The following is a 16,229-nucleotide window of genomic DNA, read 5'->3' as shown; positions in this document are numbered from 1 at the left end:
ATCCAAGACAGCAACCTCTGTAGGTGAGAGACAAGTTGAGAAGCAGCACACACAAACCACAGCTCCGTGCTGGAGCTGGGGGTTCTTTGGGTGAGTGGTATTGCTGCTCTCCAGGCATCCCTCTGCTGCCAGTGGACAGAGTCCTTTCCATCTCTGCCTGTGCTGACTGTGGAGCTCTGCTGCATGGTAAACGGAGCCTGGATCCACTGCAGGAGGCTCAGGAAGCCTGGCCAATACACAGGGAATTTGTTGTCTTTGAGTGCTCTGCAGAGGTCCTACATTGGCACTGGACAAGACATGACAGATTAAAAGCTCCTTGGAGGCTATTTAGGCACAAAGTGATTTGTTTCCAACAACAGCAGAAAATATTTTGCCTCAGATCTGTCATGGAGTCTGGTCTTCAGCACAGTTCCTTTTGTGTGTGTGTATGTGTGTGTGTGTGTGTGTGTGTGTGTGTGTGTGTGTGTGTGTGTGTGTGTGTGTGTGTGTGTCTTAGGCAGGTGTTCCTTATCAGAAGAGCTGCACAAGCTGCCCTTCCCTGACAATGGGCTGAAGGGCTACCAGAGGCTCAAAGTGCTGGGAGCTGCTCTGCCTGCAAGTCCAGGCAGCTCCAGCACTGCTTGTGATGATAGAGCAGAGCTCAGACAAGACTCTGAAATCCTCTGCAGCTAGTGCTGCTCTTGATCCAGCTGCTCATGTCAGTCCCTGTGTCCATTTGGCGGGATATGACTGGAAAGTACTGAGACTGGAAAAAGAGGCCTCAACAGCAGCTACAAGCACTGGCCCCACCTCACCTGCAGTATGAGCAAGGTTAAAACTCAGCTTGCTCGTCACTGCCTCTGAGAAACTTCTGACAGCCCAAATAATGTGTCCTTGGCTTTGCTGTCCCTGCTGCAGGTCCTCCAGACCCTGACATCTACGTGGAGCCCATCACGGAGGAGCGCGCTGCCAGGACCCTGTACCGCATCGAGCTGCTGCGGAAGGTGCGCGAGCAGGTGCTCAAGTGCCCGCAGCTCCACGAGCGCCTCAAGCTGTGCCAGCCCAGCCTCTACCTGCCCGTGTGGTGGGAGTGTGGCAAACACGACCGGGACCTGCTCATCGGCACCGCCAAGCACGGCCTGAACCGCACCGACTACTACATCATGAATGACCCCCAGCTGTCTTTTTTAGATGCGTACAGAAACTATGCCCAGCATAAAAGAACAGGGCTCCCAGGCCCAGAAACCCTGTGCTGCCTTTACCAGTCTAACTCCAAACTCTACAGTTCCCCCATGTACAGCCAGATGGATCAGTCCTGTGAAACCCTGGAGAATGAAGCCGAGAGTCACATCAAGCTCGAAACCGTGGACAGCGCCATATCCCAGGCTGGGGGCAGCCCGCTGGACACAAACTGTGAAACGTTCATGTCCGAAGTCCGGGACATCATTTCCAGTAACTACGATGAGAGCTCCCTGCCCGACTCGCTGGTGTGCATGATGTATGACGAGAAGGCCTGTCCCAGCGAGCAGAGCTCCCTCGCCAGGGACAGCCCCAGCTGCACTGATGGCGGAAGCGGCGGCGCCAAACTCTCTGAGGGCAAGCTGGAGGGGGATGAGGATCCGTCCAGCTGCGATGCAGATGCCATGAGAGAGGCTCCCTTCCTAGAGGGCTTGCAGGTGGGCTCTGACCAAATGGACAATCAGAACGAGGAAGCTGAGCCTTCACCTTCTACGCCCGAGAGCAATCCTCCGCAGAGTGCCCCAGCCAAACTCAGCAAAGGCTTGGAACAGAAAGAAGCACTTGCCAGCCCGGTGGCAGGACTGCCCGAGCATGGCACCATGGAAAGGGTCCTAAGTGTGGGGCTCTACAGTCCCAGTCTCCATAACTATGAACTAAAGGTTCCTCCTGAGCAGAGGTTCATCAGTCTGCTGCAGGAGAAAGGACTGGAGGCAAAGTCGGGGCCAAGTCAGAGCCACAGCGAGGAAGATGAGGAGGAAGAAGAGGACGATGATAACTCTGAGGCAGCAGCAGATGCTGTGGAAGGCTTGAATGGTCCCAGGACCGGGGCTGATTTTGACCCTGAGGCTCATGAGCTGGGGGGTGAGGAGCAGAGCTCTGGTCTCCCCACACCTGAGGACACTTGCCCAGAAGATGTAAATGGCGAGAGGGAGTCCCCAGGTCTGGGGGAGCCCAGGGCAGAGGTCAGGGAGGACTGTGGCTTGAATGAGGAGAGCACCCAGCAGCACTCACCAGACCAGGCTCAGAGCCAGCCCTTCAGCCTGTCCGCATCTCTGCCTCAGGGGAGGCCTCAGGGGGCAGAGGCCCCCTCTGTCAGTGGGGAGCTCTTGGGCCGAGATGCTGAGGGGCAGACAGGCTGCACAGAGACCCTGCACCCTGAGCCTCAGGGCATAAAGCAAGAAGAGTGTGAGAGCAGAGATGACGGTGAGAAAGCCAGCAGCAACCAGAGCCAAGGTAATGTCCTGAGAACTCCCTCAGGTTGGCAGTCACCTGTGGCTATGGTGGGAGGGGCCTGCTGTCCTCCCTGCAGAGCCAAACCTCGGGGCTGGCCAGCCCGTGGAGTGGTCTCCCATCTGTAGGATCTGAGGTCCCTTTAGCTGCTGCAGCCGGGAGCAAAAGGTGTTGGGGACTGCATTTGCCAGTAGAGCTGACCAGAACTCTCCACCCTGAGCCCCAGCAGCCCTTCTGCTAAGAGCATACCGTAGAATGCAGGATGCCTTTCCCTTTCTGGCACAGGGCACTGCCTGTTGAGCAGCTCCCTTTGGAAAAGCATATGTCCTCCTTCTCACCTGCCTGGGAATGGCCACACATGGGGGCTACTGCAATTCAAGCCCCCCAAACTCAGCTCAGGGGAATGATGGTCCTTCCTGAGCGGCTTGGGCTGCCTGCCCTGGTCCAAGTCTGCTGCTCCTCTTGGAGATTTGGGGACTGTTTGGGACCTTTGTGGAGCTAGCTGGGCATTGGGGTGGGAATGTGTAAGGAGATACCCACCTCTAGATGGGAGGAAAGGCAGGGTGGTTGTGGGCTCTATTCTCCCTTGCTTTTTTAGATGGTCCAGAGAAGTACTTGGAGGAAGAGAACAAGAATTCTGCTTCTGTCCTGCCTGGGCAGATTGATGATCTTCAGGATGCTCGGGCACCGACCATTGCCCAGCTGCTGCAGGAGAAGACACTTTACTCCTTCTCTGAGTGGCCTAAGGTGAGGTTAAAATGAACACAGTTTGTATCAAAGTGTTTCTGGGTAGCCCTGGCCAGCAGTAGCTCACACAGCTCCAGCTCTGCCTCCTGCTCCTCTGCACACCCCACTGGATGCTCTGGCGGAGGTGCTCTTCCCAAGCACCTGTGCCGTGGAGATCCTTGCCCCCAAAGCAGTTCCCTGCTGAGCTGAGATCACCTGGGCTGGGCTTGACTTTAATCCTGAGCTGTTGTAAACGGGTCACTCATTCCAATTTTAGCTTGGCACCATCCAATTCTGTTTGCAGGACCGTGTGATCATCAACCGTATTGACAACATCTGCCACGCCATCCTGAAGGGCAAGTGGCCTTCCTCCAGCCAGCAGTTTGAGGCACAGAGCCTGCTGACAGCCCCAGCCATGGCCAGCAGCACCGGCAGCAGGAGCAGCTTTACCGAGTCAGAAGCCCCCGATCCCACCTTCAATAACGGGGTCTTAATGTCACGGGTACAAAAGGTGAGGGGGGCTCTCAGCCAGTGAAAGGCTCGGGACTCTGGGGTGAGACATTGCCCAGAAGTACTCCGGAGTTTCCTAGGCGGGGCTGCTTGGTGCCAGCTGGGGTGTATAACACGTGGCTTAAGCCATTTGGTCCCCAGGTGATAGCTCCTGGAGGGTGCCCTGTGCTCTCAGCCCTGCTGCCCTCCTTGGAAGGCAGCTGCTGTTCGCAGCCCCACAGCTTCTGTGGCTATGAAGGTGCTTCCAGAGTCAGCACTGGAGCCATGGTCAAAGGGGACGTCCCACTGGTATCCCGAAGGAGGGGGTGCAAGGAGCACTGCCCTGTCAAGTCCCCAGCTCCCAAGTCCCAGTGCCCCAGTCCCCAACAGTCACACTGGACAGACAGGAGCTGGTCCTCTGGGGCCCCAGCAGCTGGCAGAGCAGCCGTGGTTAGAACACCTTGGAATATCTGAGTGTGTGCAAGGGTGCTCCTGCACCACCCCACACCGGGAAAGATGTGATGTGCCCAGGGAAAGGACATCCCTCAGGGCTCCTTGGAGAGGCAGGGGTGACCATTAGCTCAGTGCTGGAGTGAGGAGCTGTGGTCCCTGGACAGGGCAGGAGCAGCTGTAACCCTCTGTGGCTTTGGTACACACAGGAAGGTTTCCTGAGCCCTGCCTTTGCAAAAGATGACCGGAAGCACAGGAGACCCTATGAATTTGAGATGGAGAGAGATGCCAAACAGAGGAGCCTGGAGCAGCTGGCAGCAGCCCATGTCCATCCACCCATTGTGCTGAACGGCTGGCGTGAGGCAGCGGTGGACTTGTCCAGAGGCTCTGATGGGTCCCCAGGAAACTCCTCTCCTTTCCCCCTGAACACAAACATGCCCAAACTGGGGACTGTGAATGCCCTCCAGAGCTCCCTGGGCATGGACTTGTCTGGCATCCTGCAGGCGGGGTTAATCCATCCTGTCACCGGACAGATTGTAAATGGCAGCCTCCGAAGAGATGATGCTGCCATGAGGAGGAGACGGGGCAGGAGGAAAAATGTTGAAGGGATGGACCTCATCTTCTTGAAGGAGAGGCCTCTTCCAAACAGGCTGCAGGTGGGTTGATGCTCCCCCCTCTCACATGAACCCAATGGAGTCAGCAGTTTGTTTCATGGCCCAGCTCCCGCCTCCAAACTCTGCTGCCCATGACACTGCACAACTTCCTCCAGGACAGCTTGGTTTGTGCAGGACCAGGCAGGAGTAGATACTACAGGGAGGAAGGGAAGTTATCCCTCTGATTTACAGCACTCTGGAGTGTTTGAATCCTTTTAAGCATTATTAAAAGCAGCTGTCCCACCTCAGGGAATGTTTAGGCTTAGTGAAGATGAGGAAGACAAGATCCTACTACACTTTCCCCTTCTGTCCTGGGATCTGCTCAAAGAATAGAGCAAGTCCAGTGTCCCTAGACCACTTTTAGGAGGGATCTGAGGGGAAATTTGTCTTCCTGGTGATTGGAGTGTTTCCTTGTGAGTTCAGAAGCATCTCTCAGCTCTCTGTGCCCTCCCTACCACCAGTGCTGGGGATGGAGTGGAAATGTAATGTGGTGGTGGGTGGTGAGTTGAGGAGCAGGCACTGGGAGTATCTGGATTAGTCTGTGTGATGGGAGCAGATGACCAGCTTTGGGAGCTGTGCTTCTTGGGGTGCGCATGCATCACTGCAGCTGCTGATGGGCTGTCTCTGCTCCTCCTTCCATGGCAGGACGTTCAGGAAGAGCAGCCACAGCCCCCTCAGAACAGTCCCCTCCCTGATGGGCCGGTTGCTGCTACCTCAACTCCACAGCCAGTCCCAGCTGCAGGCAGCCAAGAGAAGGCTGTCCCGAATAAGAGTCTCCTTGACTGGCTCCGGCAGCAGTCTGACTACACACTCGATGTCCCCGGCTTTGGCACAGTAAGGGTGGCCTTCAGTGGCGTGTGTGTGTGTGTCTGTGTGTGTCTGTGTGTGTGTGTGTGTCTGTGTGTGTCTGTGTGTGTGTGTCTCTGTGTGTGTGTGTGTGTGCGCGCATGTGTGTGCCTGCATTGTGTGTTGCCCTTTGTGTTATGTTTTTCCTTGTAACATGGTTTGTGGTGTTCATTGGGGCTGTTCAGGGATTCATGACATGTTTAAGAGGTGAGCACTGTTCTTCTGTACAGCAACAAAAAGCACTTGCTGCTGGAGAACTCCTCTCCTTTCCCCCAGAACACAAACGTGCCCAGATGAGGGACTGTCAGTACCCTCAGGGTTCTCTGGGCATGGACCTGTCTGGCATCCTCCAGGAGCTGAGCCCTGTTACCCAAGGTTAGTTCTCCAGCTGCAGTGCATCTATCTGCCCAATGCACAATGTGTTCCAGAAGGGCCAGGGATGGATGGGGACAGAAATGAGAAAATGGATTTGAGGTGCTCAAGGTCTGTCTATGTTGTTCTTTTTCACCTGGGGTCATTCTAGGCAGTGCTGTTGTACTAAGTAAGGTTCCCAGGCAAGAGAAGACCTGCTCTCTTTAAGAGCCAGACCAAAGAGGCTGTGTTGGAGGCTGACAGACTATGGCCATGGGGCCATGGATGCTCTCAGAAAGCAGTGGCTCAGAGTGAGATGCACAGTCTGTCTGATTCTTCCTGCTCTTTCATAAACCTCCACCTCTTGGTTTCACAGGTTGGTTTGTTACAGGTTTCAGCTTATTTAGGCTGTTTGACCATGTGGTAGGCAGAGCACAAGCCATGAGACAGAGCAGGCTGAAATGTGGTGGTAAAACAGAAAAGACTGTGCATCTTGGTCCTGGAGGATCATGTGCCTGATGCGGGGTTTTCGTGGAGCTTGAAGTACAGGCAAGACGTTAGCGTTTTAAAGCTTGTTAGAGATGAGAGGTGAGGAGCCCAACATCTGCTCAGCAGGATGGTGTTTGCTTTTCAAAGTCCAGAGACACATCCAGCTGTGTGCCCAGGGCCAGACTCACTGGAGCAGGTGTGGAGGTGCCTTCCCACTCCTTCCCACTCCTTCCCAACACCCTTGCCTTCCGGGGAGGTACTGGAGCCTGCCCAGTCTGACTGTGCCTCTGGTGAAGCTCTTGCTCCCAGAAAGCCCCCAGTGCCTCAGGCCAGCCCTGCAGGATTTCTTCTGTCCATGTAGGATGGATTGAGAGAGGCCTTGGGGTACTGCAGTAGCTCCGTTCAAAGGATGGCAACTGCACTCAGGGCTTTTTTCTGACTCTCAGGAATCCGCGCCATGCGAGTTGTTGGTTTTAATGCTCCGTCCCTGCAGGCGGACACTGGGTGTGCAGTGACTTGGCTGTAACTTGGTAGGTTGCAGTTCCAGAGGGCTCTGATCCCAAAAAAAGATGGTGCAGCATCTCTGTGGTGAAAATAGCTGGTGAGAAGCAGTGGCTGTATGAGAGTGACACAAGTGGCACACACAGACCTGTTCTCTCTTTACTGGCTGTATGCAGTGTCCTGTTTACAGATGCATGTATATAAGAACCTGCAGTGTCAGGAGCAGAGGAGAGTTAGAAAGGGCTAGGGCACTCTAAGTGGGGTACACTGGAGACCCCTTTATATCTACAAAAATCAGTTTTGCTCATTTGAGAGCTGGTCCTGTGGCAGGGACCAGTTTGTGCTGCTGGTGCTGCTTCTGCCCCAGCCTGCAGGGATTCCCTGTTGGGAGCCCAACCATGCTGCTCTCCTGCAGGGCTTGTAGCCAGCCAGGCTCATTAAGCCATCTAGTCTCATTAACATTGTCTTGTTTGCACTCCAGAATTTTTCAGACAAGCCCAAGCAGAGGAGGCAGCGCTGCAAGGACCCCAACAAACTGGACATTAGCTCTCTGACGGGAGAGGAGCGGGTGCCGGTGGTACATAAGGGTACCGGACGGCGGGTAAGCAAAGGCCTGTTCTGTGCTCTGCCCTCAGTGTCCCAAAGTGCTTAGCAGACCTTGAGCTCACCTGTGGGGGAGATTTAATCCCTATGGATGAGACAAAAGTCTGGAAGAGGTCTCTAATCTCCATTATCCTGTGACACATGTGTGCCCAGGGGACATGCAGACCTGTGAAATAAATGACTGTCTGTGTGAAGTAAGGGATGTGGGAGTGTCGTCCCTTGCCAGGGGGCACAGACCCCTCAGTGGCAATGGGGTACAGCCTTTGGCTTTAAAGCCACCCTCAGCACAGCCATGTCATGTGCTTTCCATCCTGGATTTGATTGTTCCCCTTGAATTCATTGCAATATGCCACAAATTGTGACATTGTCACACAAATACCTTTGGTTTGTTCCTCCTTATGAGGTACAAGCCAGAGCATACCAATACCCATCCCACTGCTGGGCTTGTCGAAAGTTGAGGCTTGGAAGGGCTTTTTCTTGCTTTCTGAGCACTGAGCTTGGATTTACTTGTCAGCAGTTTAATCTCCAGGGCACAGAGGTTCACCTCTCTGAACAAGAAGGTACTTTGCACCGAAATTAGTTCTTAAACACACCCAGGACTGTACAAGGTCAGAAGGTCATGTGACATTGATCACATCTAAAAGCAAAAACTAAAGAGGCAGAAAGGTTGTTTCAGCCACATCTGTGTTCCCCTTTGTTGCCCCCATGCTTGGCCTTTCCTGGGTGAGCTGGGGACTTTACCAGTTCTAAATATGGCTTTTACAGAAGCTCTGTCCCCATCGCTGGTCCCTGAGAGGGCAGTGGGCTGGGCCACAGAGGCTGAACCTGCCTTTTCTCCCTGAGCTGTGTGTCTGGAGGCAGCAGGCACGCACCAAATCCTGCAGAAAGGCAAGTGTAGCGAGGCAAGAGTCTCCACCCCAGCCAAATTGCAGCCTGAAGCAAGAAGCTAGGGAAAGTGTAATCATATTTTTTGTATTATTTTACATAACTCTCTCTGCAATAGAGGTCATCCTTCTGCTGTGTTTTATAGTTAGGGGGAGCCACGGCACCAGCATTGAAGGAATTGCCAAGGTGGCTTGATGCAAACTTGGAGTATGCTGTTGCAGCTGACTGGGCTGACATTGTTAAGCTTTCAGTAAGTTAGTGCTTTTGGAGAAATCTGTATCATGTCATCCTTTCTTTTCCCCTCCCCATCCCCACAACCTTTCTCCAGTGAGGATCTGGGAGCTGCGAGGCAGGCCCTGGGCTGGGTGTGTGGGAGGGGATGGCTGCAGGACGGGAGGTTGGGCCGTGCATCCGTGGCCAGGCACAGAGAGGGGCCAGCGCCCAGAGCAGGGCTCAGCGTGCCTGGCTGCAGAGCCTCGGCAGCTTAGGGCAGCAGGGGCAAGAGGAATGCCCGAGGAGCTGGACAGAAGGGTGTGGACAAAGCATTCTCATGGGTCAAATTTTCAAAACCGCCTCTAGTTGATACTTTTCATCAGCTCCTGTGAGCTCTGCCTGCACGGCTGTGGGCCCACCAAAGGCCCCATAGGTCACCAGGCCTGAAGGGTCAGGCACAGGCAGGGAGAGGGGCAGTATGGAGTCTCCTGTGCCAATTCATCCACCCTGTCCATCCACCAATCCCTGCCCCGCTGTGTGGCAGAACCTGTGAGGAGCCTCTCCCCTCCATCATGCACGGCACTGCCAGATCGTCCTGCCCTGTCCCCAGGGGCTGGCCTGATCCAGACTTCTCCCTGCAGTCCCTCTCACCTGCTGCCTGGTTTGGGGCTGCAGTGGTTTGTGTGACAGCCTCGCAGAGGGCTGGAGGGTGAATCTGTTGGTGAATCTTAGAGGTTTGTACTGCTCTCAAATTGTTTTTCCTTAGCGCTGGAGATTTGGCATGGTCTATCCCACTGCCCAGAAAATGGCTCCATGTCCAGGCTGGCATCAGGGCCCCATCTCTGCAGTCAGCCCCCAGTGAGCTGACAGCTCTTCCTTCCCCTGACTTGAGGGGACAATCCCTTTGCCACAGAAACCACTGTGTGCCTGGCGCTGCCTGGGCACCTCTCCTGTGCCCTGCTCCAATGGCTGCATCCCATAATCATTCCCACCCCATGGACACTGAGGTTTTGGAGAATGCATTCCCATCCTGGCAGGGGAGGGATGCAGAAGGATGGCCAGCAGCTCTGGGTGCTCATGGCCCTGTGTAGCTTCTCCCACATGCCAGTGGGAGATGCTCCCAGAAGGTTCTCCCTCCTTGGGCAGGTGCTGTGCTGAGCAGACTGCCAGGCACATCTAATTCACATTTCTGCACTACGGGTGTCAACAGGAAATACTTTTCCTACCTAAATTTATTATTCAGAATGGTTCAGAGAGTGGCGATATTGATACCCAAGGAAACCTCAAAGGGAAATGTTTAAATGTCTGTGTTGAGGATGCTGAAAAAGGGAGTGTTAAGCTGTGCTGTGGATCCCCCTGCACTGCTATGTGTAACCAGATGGTCTCACCCACTTCTGGCTGCTGGGTTTTGGTCCCATGTCTCTTCTGCCAGACAACCTTTCTGAATGCTCCCTGGCATCTCTGTGAAGCTCTGACCAGGAACTCCTCAGACAGCATGCCCACTTTCTGTGTCATCCCATGAGCTTTGCTGTCCTGCAGAGCATTGAAAATTTGGCCCTTCCCATCTCAAAGAGGATTTTTTCACCTGTTGCTGAAGGCACAATTAGAGCTGGGCAGGGAGCTGAGTGGGCAGCTGTCACCATGCTGCCCTGGTGCTTCTCGCGCTGTGAGCAGCTGGTGCTGAGGGCTGGGGTGAAAAACAGGGTAAAAACATGCTTCCTCCTCCCCTCCCTGAGCATTAGAGAGTGCAGGATCCTGCCAGGGCAGAGCAAGGGTGTTTTGCATTTGGCAGCATCTCTTGGGGAAAAGTTGTGTGTACCTCTCAAATTCCATATCATGTAGGCAAATATTTCTGTGCCAACACCATCTGGAACACAGATGTGGGCACGGATAAGCCAGAGTCCCTTCGCTGCAGTGGTAACTGTCGGGTGTTCTCTGTTATGTCTCATTTTCAGGGCTACTTACCCGAAAACAAGTTCAATCGCATCCTCACCGAGCCTGTGCTCCGGGACACTGGGCCACGCCGGAGAGGGAGGAGGCCCCGGAATGAACTCCTTAAAGGCCCTGGCGTTGTAGCAGATTCTTCTTCTGGAATGGGACCACTGTTCATGAACGGACTAATTGCAGGGATGGATCTAGTAGGACTTCAGAACATGAGAAATATGCAAGGGATCCCTCTGACCGGGCTGGTTGGGTTTCCTGCTGGCTTTGCAGCAGTGCCCTCTGGTGAGGATGTGAAGAGCACCCTGAGCATGTTGCCCATGATGCTCCCAGGCATGGCGACCGTACCCCAGATGTTCGGTGTGGGAGGACTCCTCAACTCCCCGATGACAACAACTTGCACCGCGACTGCTCCGACTTCGTTAACAAGCACAACGAAAGGTGGCACGGCCAGCGCCGAGAAAGCCAACGAGGAGAAGCAGGGCAGCCAGGATGGGAAAAAGGAACCTCTCGCTGAAGATAAGCCTGGTCCTAGTTCATTTTCTAATCAGACAGAATCCGCAATAACTACCAGTAGTCCTGTAGCTTTTAACCCGTTTCTTATCCCGGGGATGTCTCCTGGACTGATCTATCCCTCCATGTTCCTTTCCCCTGGCATCGGCATGGCGCTGCCTGGCATCCAGCAAACCAGGCACTCGGAGGCGGCGAACCTGGAGAGCCAGAAGCGGAAGAGGAAGAAAGCGAAAGGGGAATTGGCAAATCCAGAGCCAGAAACTGTCTCACTGCCGGAAAAAGAAGCTGCAAACAGTCAAAACTGTGTGCAGCAGAGCCCGCCAGCGGCGGCAGAGAAGGAGCAGGACAGACCTGGAGCAGGAGAGGAGGAGCGCCAAGCAGCTCACGATACCGATTAGACCTTTTGTTTCATTGAAAGAAAAACACAAAAAGATTGTGGCTTGTGAGTTTCTTATCCCATAAACTGTTTGTTACTTCCCCTCCCACCCTGCTCCACCTTCATAAACCTGTGTTTCCATGAGTAATGCTATCTACCTAATTCCCTGTCAGAAAAAACTGGTGACATACTACATGTTAATAGTTGCAGGGTCTTGCCACTTTATTAGATAAACAGTGTTGTCTAGCTAGTATGGGAGGCACCGAATTCTTATTCTGTTTTTCCAGTCAATCATCCCAGCTGACAATAGCAAATCCAGTACTTGGTCACCCCCCGCAAGTTGCTCACTCCTTTGAGAAGAAAAAGCAGCAAAAAAACAAAAGCAAAAGTAAAAGTGTTTATCTCTTGGTCTAACACACAGACAAGGGTATTTCTGTCTACAGCGACACTGAACGAAAAAGCCTATATTTGGGCTAAAAGCACAGCTATAGTAAGTGCTAATGTGTATTTTTGATTTAAAGTATTTCCCTATTTTATCATGGTTACTAGAATAGTAGTATAGACAGAAGTATATAACTAATAATTGAAAATGCATATATTCATTTCTTTGAAAGGAAAAGCATAACTGGTAGTGATATTATTTCTTGATCACCCCCACCTCAAAGGTTTGGAGACAAACTGCAGAGAGTGAAAAAACGATGTAGACATTCTTTTGTGTTTTTTTAAACCAACGTTTGGTTTTATGTTATGTGGAATTTAGTTGCCCTTTCCTTGGTAGTTACAAGAACTTTCCAGCTTGAGCTGGAAAGATTTTGCACACTTGCATGACTTTTCCGGGGTTACTGTATCTGTAGCAGCCAGTTCCTTCGTCATTCTGCTTGTCTTCAGTTCTCCTCTCTGGCGTTAGTTCTCAGCTATGGCATTACAGGTGCTCTAAAGATATTTTTTTCCAGCCATGAACAGACCACACCAATTTTAATGCTCTTATATGAACACTTAGGCTTTCTGAGTTTTTATATTTCCCACTCCTTACCCCAGAAGCGGCGTTCTTTCAGCAAACACGGAGAAGGCTGTAGGCCAGCTTCCCTCCTTGGGGAGTCCTCTGACAATGACCCTTGAGACTTTCAGAGCCTGAGTTTCTTACTTTCTAGTGGTGGACTGTGAAGAGATGACTTTGGCTTCTTCCAATTCCGTTTGCTGTTGAACAGTATTTCCAGTCCTCCAAACGATTTCAGCATCTGCATTTCAAACGTGGACGGGTTTTAATGCTGCCAGCCCCCGCTCCAGCTCTGGGTACTGAGACTCCTCCACAGGCAACTCTTCTGATTTCTCCTTCCCCTCACTCCTTTAATCCTTCTTTCTCTTGGGGTTGTTCCTACTTGCAGCTCATGGTCTGAGAATTGAATAAAGCCACAGTGGTGCAGCAGTGAGTGAAGGGCAGGCGGGGAGGGAGTTGGAGTGTGCTACTCATCAGTTTCACACTTGGTTATCACAATTTACTGTATTTTTTACTTTTTTTTTTCTGTTGCAGTTTTGCTAATTTATCGGATGGTCCAAATGTTTTGACATAACTATTGCAGTTTGCATTATTTATTTATGATGCTTTTTGTCATTGTCTTTTATACATTTGGGATTATAAATTATGTACATGTTAAAATTAGCATCTCAAAGAAGTCTGTTACCCGTGGTCAAAAAACCAGTTGGTTTATATTTTCACAGAATTAATTCCCAGTTTACTGGATTGGATGATTTTTTTAAAGGATTTAGCCAATCATAATGCAATCCTCCTCCCCCCCAATAATTGTGTTCTATTTAATAACATTCTTGTAGCATAGATACTGTATCACTATCGACAGATTTCTTAGAAATGCTGCTATCTCTATTTAACTAACATTTTGTTCAGTTTTTGCCTCCAGTGGAAGCAGAAAGGGTTTTTTCAGCTGTTAAATCCAAAATCAATATAATTTATTTATGTAAAAAAAAAGTCACGATTGATATATTTTTGAACCTTTTAAGTACTAACTTTGTTTTTATTCAGTGGAAGAACATGTACTTGCCCTAAATCCTTAAAATACAAATGCTATAAAACTTCATATATCTTCAAAGCCTTACTGTGAATGGATACAGAAATCTCTTCCGAGTCCATTTCTTGTTATGGGATGATTTTTCCAGGGTTACATGCATAAGGAACAGGGTCTAAAGTGAAACTTATTTAATTAGCCAGCATGCTCTATACCTTGTTCTTCCTTAGCAGACACGTATGCTATGTCTCTGGGTGTTTAGGCTTCTCTTTGCTACTTTGTGACCCTTTTGCAACCCGATATACTCTGTGGATTATTTAGACTGTAAGGCATTAAGTGGCTGCTTCTTCTTTTCCATCATATCCCAAACAAACGCCAAATTTTCACTGGTTTTCATGGCTATTCACACACATACATCCTTCACGAAATGTGCTAACAAAATAAACTGTCTGTGCTCTTGAACATGGAAAAAAGAAAAATATTTAAAAGTCAGATTTTTATTTTTTTAATTTAGTGACTAGATGATGCTTATCTTTCAGACTTGGGAGAGCCTTGCTACAGATGTATATAATTTTTTTCAGCAAATATATGTGAATGTTCAATTCACCTGATTCAATGATAAACGTGACTTGCCTTTTTCTCAGCATGATCCCATGAGAAGCTGTTGAAAACAGCAGCCTGGTCGCTGCTCTAGGCTGCTCCTGGTGCCCTGTGTGTTACTGTGCTGCTCGCTGTCAGGGGCTGAGCCTGCAGCTCCCACAGCACCCTGGGTGAACTGGCCAGCCTGAGGGAACTCATGTTCCACATGGTTTGCAGGATGCCAGGAGCAGCCCAAGCTCCAGGGACAGTTTAAGCACAGAGGATGCACAAGGGCTCTCTGCTGACCCGCTTTTTCCACAAGGGGGGGTGGAAGCCCAGAGAGTTCCACAATCATCACACACTCCCCACCCTGCCAGCAGTTACACCCCTTGGCGTGTGCCCAGCCCCTCCCAGCAGATGGGGTACTGGGGGTGCTGGGCCCCTCTCCCTGCGCTCCCTGCACCTCCAAGTTTTGTGAAATGCTTGTCCTAAATCTCTGTGTAAGGATCTCAGGCTTTAGCAAAGCAGGCGTTCATCAGTGTTTCATCGGAATGATGTGCAGGACCAGCTCCATTCTTCAAGATCCGGGAAAAAAGACACAGAGTAAAACCAGTGCTTTTACTGCTCCACCTGCCTTGTGTAAGCACCTTGTCCTGGTATTTTGTTGCTCCTTTGGGGAAGAAAGAGAGAAAAGTACCCTGCAGAAAAGAGTGGCAAAATGGTAGCATGTACTATGAATTTCCAGTTCCAGAGTCTCTCTTTAAAATCTGGCTCCACACACTGCAGCCTTGCACCTCGGCATCCATGATGCAGGATGTTTGCTGGCAGAAGCTGCAGCAGGAGGGCCATGGAGGAGCATGTGCTGGCTTTGGGCTGTCACATCAGTGGTGGCTGCAGTGTTTCTGTCTCTTCAGACAAGGTGTGCTGCTGAGTGGATGTGGTGGAGGATGGGCACCATGGGCACAGCTTGCTCCCTGTTGCGTTTTACAGGATACAAGTGCCCCTTCCCAGAGAGAGTGAGTAAAACAGGCACAGCTGCACATCCCTGCTGTCCTTGCCTGGTTTTTATCTGACGGACACCGAGAAGTCTCATCACACATTTAGAAGGATCTCCAATTCCCTTTATGGTCACAAAAAGGGGGGAAGAATTTTCCTCAGGACTGAGCCATGGTTGGGGGTGCAGATGTCCCCACTCTGGGCTCTTGACAGTTACAAGAAAGGATTTGGGGTTGGAAATCTTGGCCAACAGTGAGCAGAAGGCAATTTCTCCAATGACATCTGTTTTTTATTCAAACTTGAGCTTTTCATTGCAGTTTTTCTCCTCACCTCTTCAGGGGCCACTTCAGCCCCAGGTCTCTGGAGCATGGGCTGAGTCACGAGATCAAATGTGAGGAATCTCCTCACTTTTTACAACCTCAAAGCAGTTTCTGGGCACTACGCTACAGGTAAAGTTCCCCACGTGCTTCACGCCCCATGTGGCAGTGCCCAGCTGCCCATGGCACCCGGGCTTGGCCATGGGCACCAGACAGGCAGGCAGTGCTGCCAGGAAAGAGTGCTGCAGAGCAGCAGCTCTGGAAAAGTGGAGGGAAGAGAAATCCAGCTTCTCTCTCAATCCTGTTCCCAGCAATCTGCACAGCATGCCCTGTACACTGGACAGCAGGCCTAGGAACATCATCCTCACCCTCCCATGTGGCTTTTTGGGATGCCCATGGTGCTCCCTGGGGTGGCTGGAGACCATAGGTGCAGTGCCATAGGTGATACTAATTCCTGATCAAGATTTCACCTCAAGAGGTATAAAACAATGCAAGATCTTCAGCCCAGCAGAAGATTAGTCCCACTCCCCATGTGGCCTTGTTCTTCCTCCAGTGGGATTTTAATTCATGAACAGCTCCATACAGCACCACTACCTGACTCCATTTGCCAGTGGTCTGGATGGGATGTGACGCTACTGGTTTAACTTGGAACTCAGTCCCAGCCTGCCTGAACCCATCAGTTCAGGCAAGCCCAGCATGAGCCTTCAGAGGGCTTCAAGAAATAGCAGTGTCCTGGACGTGTTGCAGGAGCAGCTGAGGGGAGTGAGAGCCATGGCAGATGCTCCAGCCTATCCTTTCTCTGGGCTCCTGCCAAGCATTGGTTGTCAAGTTT

The 16,229-nt window shown here is 51.5% G+C and overlaps 1 protein-coding gene across 7 annotated transcripts in view; it reads left to right on the top strand.

Moving 5' to 3' along the window:
* Positions 1-14,100, top strand: part of CHD6 (chromodomain helicase DNA binding protein 6) — a 97,659-nt gene extending 83,559 nt beyond the window's left edge. For 5 of the 7 annotated variants that reach the window (XM_084218151.1, XM_084218149.1, XM_084218152.1 and 2 more), the window contains 8 exons: positions 898-2,451; positions 3,047-3,195; positions 3,479-3,685; positions 4,323-4,769; positions 5,412-5,600; positions 7,435-7,554; positions 8,587-8,691; positions 10,610-14,100. In XM_084218151.1, coding sequence (XP_084074277.1) covers positions 898-2,451; positions 3,047-3,195; positions 3,479-3,685; positions 4,323-4,769; positions 5,412-5,600; positions 7,435-7,554; positions 8,587-8,691; positions 10,610-11,506 — 3,668 coding nt within the window. In that variant the 3' untranslated portion in view covers positions 11,507-14,100. The remainder of the gene's footprint in view (positions 1-897; positions 2,452-3,046; positions 3,196-3,478; positions 3,686-4,322; positions 4,770-5,411; positions 5,601-7,434; positions 7,555-8,586; positions 8,692-10,609) is intronic. The other 2 variants (XM_084218155.1, XM_084218154.1) reach the window with 1 other exon arrangement.
* Positions 14,101-16,229: the final 2,129 nt, after the last annotated feature.

Source organism: Fringilla coelebs (genome assembly GCF_963513975.1).
Source record: "Fringilla coelebs genome assembly, chromosome: 18".
Taxonomy (NCBI): domain Eukaryota; kingdom Metazoa; phylum Chordata; class Aves; order Passeriformes; family Fringillidae; genus Fringilla; species Fringilla coelebs.
The sequence above is the reverse complement of the archived record's forward strand: the minus strand, read 5'-3'. Positions and strand labels throughout refer to the sequence as shown.